A 6736-nucleotide genomic window follows, 5' to 3' on the forward strand; every position below is an offset into this window, starting at 1 on the left:
ACACTGCTGATATCCTTACCCAATATCGAGGACTTCTGGCAGACGGTGGAGTACGATTGTCGTGTTGAGCCCCCGGTTATGAGGGCAACAGTCAATAACCAGGAAGTTCAGTTCTCGTCTGAACAGATACGGGTGGCGTTACATTTTGGAGAGGAGACTAGGGATGACCCTACGGAGTTTGTTGCTCCGTTTCGCGATGGAGCATTTCTAAGAATGGGCTATTCTGGTCCATTGGGCGATACCCAGAGACGGAAGGGGTTCCTGCTCGATCAGTGGCGCTTCCTCATGCACGTCATGATTGTGTGTATGTCTGGGAGGAAGGCGGGTACTGACGGAATGGGTGAGACCATGCAGTCCGCAATGACTGCTCTGACCTATAACAAACGTTATAGCTTCAGTCAGATGGTCTTTTATGAGATCGACAAACAGAGGAGGGCGATGGCTCGTGAGCGGTTCATAATGTATCCAAGATTCATCCAGATGATCTTGAACCATGTGGCTCCGAATTTGCCTCAACGACGCAAATTGGCAAAAGGATGTTCTTCTCATGGCATGCTCCCTATTTATAGAGGAGCATGCATGAGAGGTTACTTTATTTCCATAATGCCCAATGGGCTTGATTACAAGTTTTTCCCTTGGGCCTATACATGCAAAACAAACAACTAAAGCTCAATACATATAATTACAATACAAAAGACTAAAATAAACAAAAGGGGTCTAACACAACTTCTATGACAACAACAACTATGGTTATTATCAACAAAATTTTTGTTGATCCATATTACACAAATGCTTTTTATAATCATGTTCGTTTCCAATGATCACCTTTCCCACCACACCAACCAAATTATAGTTCATATGAATTCTATTGAACTCCTAGGAGAAAGTGTTGTTTTGTGTGTGGTCACTCTTCTCACATTGCGAGACATTGCAAGCACTGGTTCAAGCAACAGCTTGATATTCAAAGGCGGCTTAGTCTGTCCCCAAAAGGAGCTTTTAATAGCCTGGATTCAAGGACTGATCAAGCTAATAGTGAACCAAGTGAAATGGATGTGAGATCCAAAGTAAATAAAGTAAAACACAAAAAGAACCTTTTTGGAAAACAAAGAAGGATAAAAATCAAAAAGGATCCAAAAATTAAGAAAAGAGAAGTCCAAAATTTCCAAAACCTAGGAACAAGTTTTTGCTTGGATTCCCAAGGACTACTCTTCATCAAGTGAGGCTCCAACAAGAAATAAATGGTTTTCAAGAAATAAAATCAAGTTTGGTCGATTTTTGGTTAACCTTCCAAGGGCAAAAGTATCCCGGGAACCATGTCTATTTAAACGCTTAGTGCATGCAGGGTTAATCAAGGAGGACTATTAATAGTATTAGGTACTTAGATAGTGATTGCACCGGAGACGAACCCTTGCTGTTTGATGCTAAACCATTCGATGGCGGATTCGAGTCTTTCATAAGCGATATGGGAGGACAAACTTCAATGAAGGGAAGCCTTGTTTAAATGGGTCAACAACAACTTATCAAGCGTTTCTCAAACTAGCCTCGTCCAACTGCTTCTCTCAAGTGATGGATCCAGCATCAGCTGTTGGGTCTCGGTTTATATCTCTTCAACTTTGTTATACAATGTGATAATGCATGCTTAAGATAGTCCATCTGACAACAACTTTGCTGACCTTTTCACTAAAACCATCACTCATGCTCGTTTTGAATTTATGGTTGGATCGTTCGGCATGATCAATTTTGATTAAAACAACCTATCTATCTTTTTGTATATAAAATTGTAAATATTTTTAAAATATGTCACAATTTTAGAGGGAGAAAATTGAGTTATTTATAACTCACCAAAAAGATATTCAATTTATCTTAAGAAAAGTAAAAACAAATCATTTGATTTACAAAAAAAAAAATTAAATTACTTGTAAGAAAATCTAAAAGGAATTGTCTCATTTAGAGGGAGCTCTTGCTTAGAGGGAGTCATATAATAAATTTTCAAATTTTGAGAAATTGATCCGACCCTTGGAAAATGATAAGAAATTATCTCTAACGATTCTAGCACATGAAAAGAGTATATCAAAAGCCAACAAGATCATTGCTTGATGTGTAAATAGGCTTGACAAATGAGTAAGTGTCATAGTGATATAAACTTAAATATCTGCCTATGATAGTGGTTACATGTTATGATGCGGTTGCATGATTCCGTTAAAGTCATGTCCATGAAGGCCGAAATGTAATTAAACATGTCATACCCGAGCCTCTCTTTACCTGATCACAGTTGTCTTATGAAAATCAGTGTTAATTTTTTATTTTTATTGAGTAAAGAAAAGCGTCAAGAAAAGAAAAACAAAAGGAGTCGGAAAAGAAAAAGAAAAATAATGAAAAAGAGTCAAGGAAAGTCAGTCCTAGGAATTTTGACTTCTGCTTTATTTATTTCTTTATTTTGATTCAAGCCTTGGACTTTCTCCCGCGCGATAATATGGTATTATCCGACCTGATTGTTAAGGCCCTGAATCTTCTGCTTTCTTTTATTTTCTTTCTTTTGTTCAAGCCTTGGACTTTCTCTGCGCGATAATATGGTATTATCTGACCTGATTGTTAAGGCCCTGAACTTCGCTTTATTTTAATCTTTTTAGATCGAGTCAAGTGTACAAAAATAAAGTGTCAAGTGTGTTAATAAGAGTACTGTGATCAGATACGAAAGGTTTAAGTCAAGTTGAGGTGACATGTGAAAGCAAATTAAGTCTAAGGTATGATGGAGTCTGTAACATGTCACATTAAATGGGGACCATACAAGCATTGTGCCTAATACATACCTTAACATATCACATTGACATCCAAATACTTGTTAAGTTTAAAGTGGACAAATTATATCTACAAGGTTCTTAAGCATTGTGCCTAATACATACCTTAACATATCACATTGACATCCAAATACTTGTTAAGTTTAAAGTGGACAAATTATATCTACAAGGTTCTTGGTATAATAATGTACAAATAGAAGTGTGATCTAGAACGTTAACAGATAATGTTATTTCATGTCGTGATCTTTCTCACAAAAATATTGTTGATATATAATATTAATTTCATCTTTACTCCTATCTTATTTTTTGTTTTATTTATGTTTCAACTTCAAAATATTATGTATATATTTTCGTTATTTTAAAATATATGAAAATGCCAAAAAGATTTTAAATTTTTATTGTCTTCATACATATTTTATTAAACCTTATTTTATTTAAAATCATGTGTTTTGTTGTTAAGATCGTCCATCCAAAGTTTGTGGAAACCTAGGACTTAAACAAATCACTTACAAGTTGAGGGACTGAAATTGGGAGGGCCTGTGAATGAATTCTTCTTTGACCCTTAAAAAGGGTCTGTGAACTAATATTATTCGTTATAAGTTTTGTTCAGTTATACATGGACACGTACATCAAGATCAAGTGTGCTTGGAGTTGCAGATGCTCAAGCGAAAAGAAAATGAGAACGTGAAAGTTGGTGGTTGAAGCTAAAAATGAACTGATTGCATCCGAAGACAAGGAAAGAAACCAGTCGGCTCAAGAAAGTGAACAAAAGAAAATCAGATGTCGAGCCTCCCGCATCTGATGTTTCTAAAATTTGCTGTTGCTGATCCTTCCCAGAAATAAGATGGAAATTCAAGTCTACAAGACCAGAAAATAAAGATTTGTCCAAGATCCAATCTTGTTCAAGCTCATGGATCAAGACAAGTACTGAGTTTCAAGAAATAAAGACGAAGCAAAGAACTTGACAAAGGTTCCTCGACATACTCAATCCTAGAGTGAGATTGTAGGGCCAATATTATATATTGTTTTTAGGATTGTATATGTCGTTTTTAGTTTGCTTTTAGTCAGGGTAGTACATACCAAGTACGTTTATTTTGTAAGTTAATTTTGTAAGTATTGGAGAAATGGGGACCCTATAAAGGGCCACTTACCCATTTGTCCAAATCTCTACAACCCCAACACAAATTCAAAAAAACTCTTGAAAATAAGATTCTCTCACCTCTCTCCATTTTCTCTCTTTTACATAAACAAACTAAGGTCCGAGATCCGAGTGTCCTTGGTGATTTCTGCTAACCAACAACACGGATTGATCCGAGTAAAGTTGTGAGATCCATCTAGAGGCCCTACATCCTTGGGGTAAATTGTCAATACACATATTTTTTATGGAATTGACATATGTTACAGTCTCATTCGTTGTGTTTGGGTCGGAAACAACAACGATTCATTGGTGCATCATAAACAATGTGGATGTTGATTGAGTTGGATTTCAGGCTTGACTACCTTAATTTCAAATTGAAGAATACATGGTTAGCTGTATCCCTTCGACCCACAATACATTCGTTTTACGTAAAACACCATACATGGTTAAAAACGACAAACAGGTTGTGTAGGTTACGTAAATTAATTAGCTAGCTAGCGATCGCCCAAGTTGTATACCTTTTGTCACTATTGACATTCCGGTTCATAGGCAGTCATTGATAATCTTCAATCACTACCTTTATTCTAAACCTAAATATTCAAAAAATTATGTCTTTATTTCAAAGCAATTCAGCATGTCTCTTTCTATAAGCGTCAAAATTCCTGTACCCGGATTCACGAGTGTGTGTGTTTCGTCTTAAAGGTACCGAAAGATTCTCGTTAGGTCTATGGAAACACGAATCATAAGCGGATAATAGACTATATATATAAATATGTCGCCTATCTCTATAGTCAGATGTTATTCCGTTGAAATCTAATAAAACTACCTCTTAATTATCTACTCTTATCCTAATAGCATATAGATACTCCTAATATATTAATAATTAAGGTCAATAGGTCCTTTATGTTGTAACCATGTCAGCTGAGTTATTAACAAATTACTTGGACAGGTTTGTCAAAATGTGAAATCTAAGCCATAAACAGGTCACATTTGGTCCACACAAAAAATTACTTATAGGTTATTTGGTGATAATGCGGAATGTCCTACATATTAAAGATTAGGCATCTAACATCAGACAGGGACCATAAGGGATTTCCTGTTCGACATATATATTGTAACAGGTCGTTCGGGTTCATAAATGTCATTCAAATTATTTTGAGTCTTTTCGATAAAGAGAGACAATTCCATGTGAAGCTTTTTTCCATCATGCGTTAATGTCTACTATCTTGTTCAACCAGCTGGCTATTTAAGCCATTCAGTGTTTCAAAGCAAATCAACCACAACTTCCGTACTCCAAAAAGTCTTTTACCGAGTCCTTTTTCTACATCAACATCCTTGTTGTAGAAACACTACTAAACCTTTTGACAAAAATGGCCATCTTTATGCCACGAATCACACTAGCAAAACAGATTCTGAGACGATCGTTCTCTAATGGAACAAGAGCAGCAACACCCATGGACATTCCTAAAGGATATTTTGCTGTGTATGTCGGGGAAGAAGAGAAAAGCCGATTTCTGGTTCACGTGTCACTGTTAAGCCGGCCAGAATTTCAAGAACTACTGCAACTGGCGGAGGAACAGTTTGAGTACGACCATCCAATGGGTGGGCTCACCATTCCATGTAGTGAAGATGTATTTGCTGATCTAGCATCACGTTTTGGTGCCTTGTGATACCATGTTTATCATATAACATTTTTGTAAAGAACATCGTAGGATCTTATACATATTTGTAAATAGAGATTCGTAACAAAGTTTTGTGAAATTCAAATTTGGAGCAACCTCAAGTTTATTGAACTATATATAACTTTTGCTATAAGCAATGACCATATGAAGGAAATACGTATTTCACGTTCTTTAATTTTTGTAGCTGAATTTTTACCAAATGTATAAACAAAACGCGATAGAAGTGTATACGATTACCTAAGGATCTGTTTCTTGTAGGAAAAAAAAAGATTGAAACATAGGGAAAACGTCTTTAGGTAAATTGTCAATACACATATTATTTATGGAATTGACGTCTGTTACAGTCTCATTCGTTGTGTTTGGGTCGGAAACAACAACGATTCATTGGTCATCATAAACAATGTGGATGTTGATTGAGTTGGATTTCAGGCTTGACTACCTTAAGTTCAAATTGAAGAATACGTGGTTAGCTAGATCGCTTCGACCCACATTACATTTGTTTTACGTAAAACGCAATACATGGTTAAAAACGACAAACAGGTTGTGTGGGTTACGTAAATTAATTAGCTAGCTGGCGATCGCCCAAGTTGTATACCTTTTGTCACTATTGACATTGCGGTTCATAGGCAGTCTTTGATAATTTTCAATCACTACCTTTTGTCACTATTGACATTGCGTTTCATACTCAAACTATTCCTCCGACATATTTATAAATAATCAACAAATTATGTTTTTATTTCAAAGCAATTCAGAAGACATGCCTTCTTGTACCTGGATTCACGAGTGTTTCTTGTAGAAAAAAAACGGTTGAAACAAATGGAAAGCGACATGTGGTAAAGGATCAATACACATTAATTGACGTTTGTTACTGTAGGTCCTCTACATGGATTTCACAACTTCACTCGGATCAAATATGTGTTGTTGGTTGACAACACTCAGATCTCGGATCTTAGTTTTGTTAAAATAAAAGAAAAAAGTGGGTGAAGGGTGGAGAGAAACTTTTATTTTCAAGAGAGTAGTTTGTTTGAAATGAGTTTGTTGGTCCCGAAGGGGTGGATCTAACAACAATCTTGGATCAACCAAACACGGTGCTAGCAGAATATCACACCGAGTCACCT

The 6736-nt window shown here is 36.1% G+C and overlaps 1 protein-coding gene across 1 annotated transcript; it reads left to right on the forward strand.

Annotated features, from left to right (window-relative positions):
• Positions 1-5306: 5306 nt before the first annotated feature.
• LOC143540481 (auxin-induced protein 15A-like) lies at positions 5307-5606 on the forward strand. The gene has a single exon (XM_077033529.1). It carries the CDS (start codon positions 5307-5309, stop codon positions 5604-5606), a length of 300 nt encoding a protein of 99 aa, XP_076889644.1.
• Positions 5607-6736: the final 1130 nt, after the last annotated feature.

This window comes from Bidens hawaiensis, unplaced genomic scaffold (genome assembly GCF_021521415.1).
Source record: "Bidens hawaiensis isolate Kalapana, Puna unplaced genomic scaffold, B.hawaiensis_p1.1 tig00012232_1, whole genome shotgun sequence".
In the NCBI taxonomy this organism is placed as follows: Eukaryota; Viridiplantae; Streptophyta; class Magnoliopsida; order Asterales; family Asteraceae; genus Bidens; species Bidens hawaiensis.

Bases quoted from the DNA above. Each gene is read 5' to 3' on its own strand.
- LOC143540481 (XM_077033529.1), top strand. From the start codon at position 5,307: ATGGCCATCTTTATGCCACGAATCACACTAGCAAAACAGATTCTGAGA.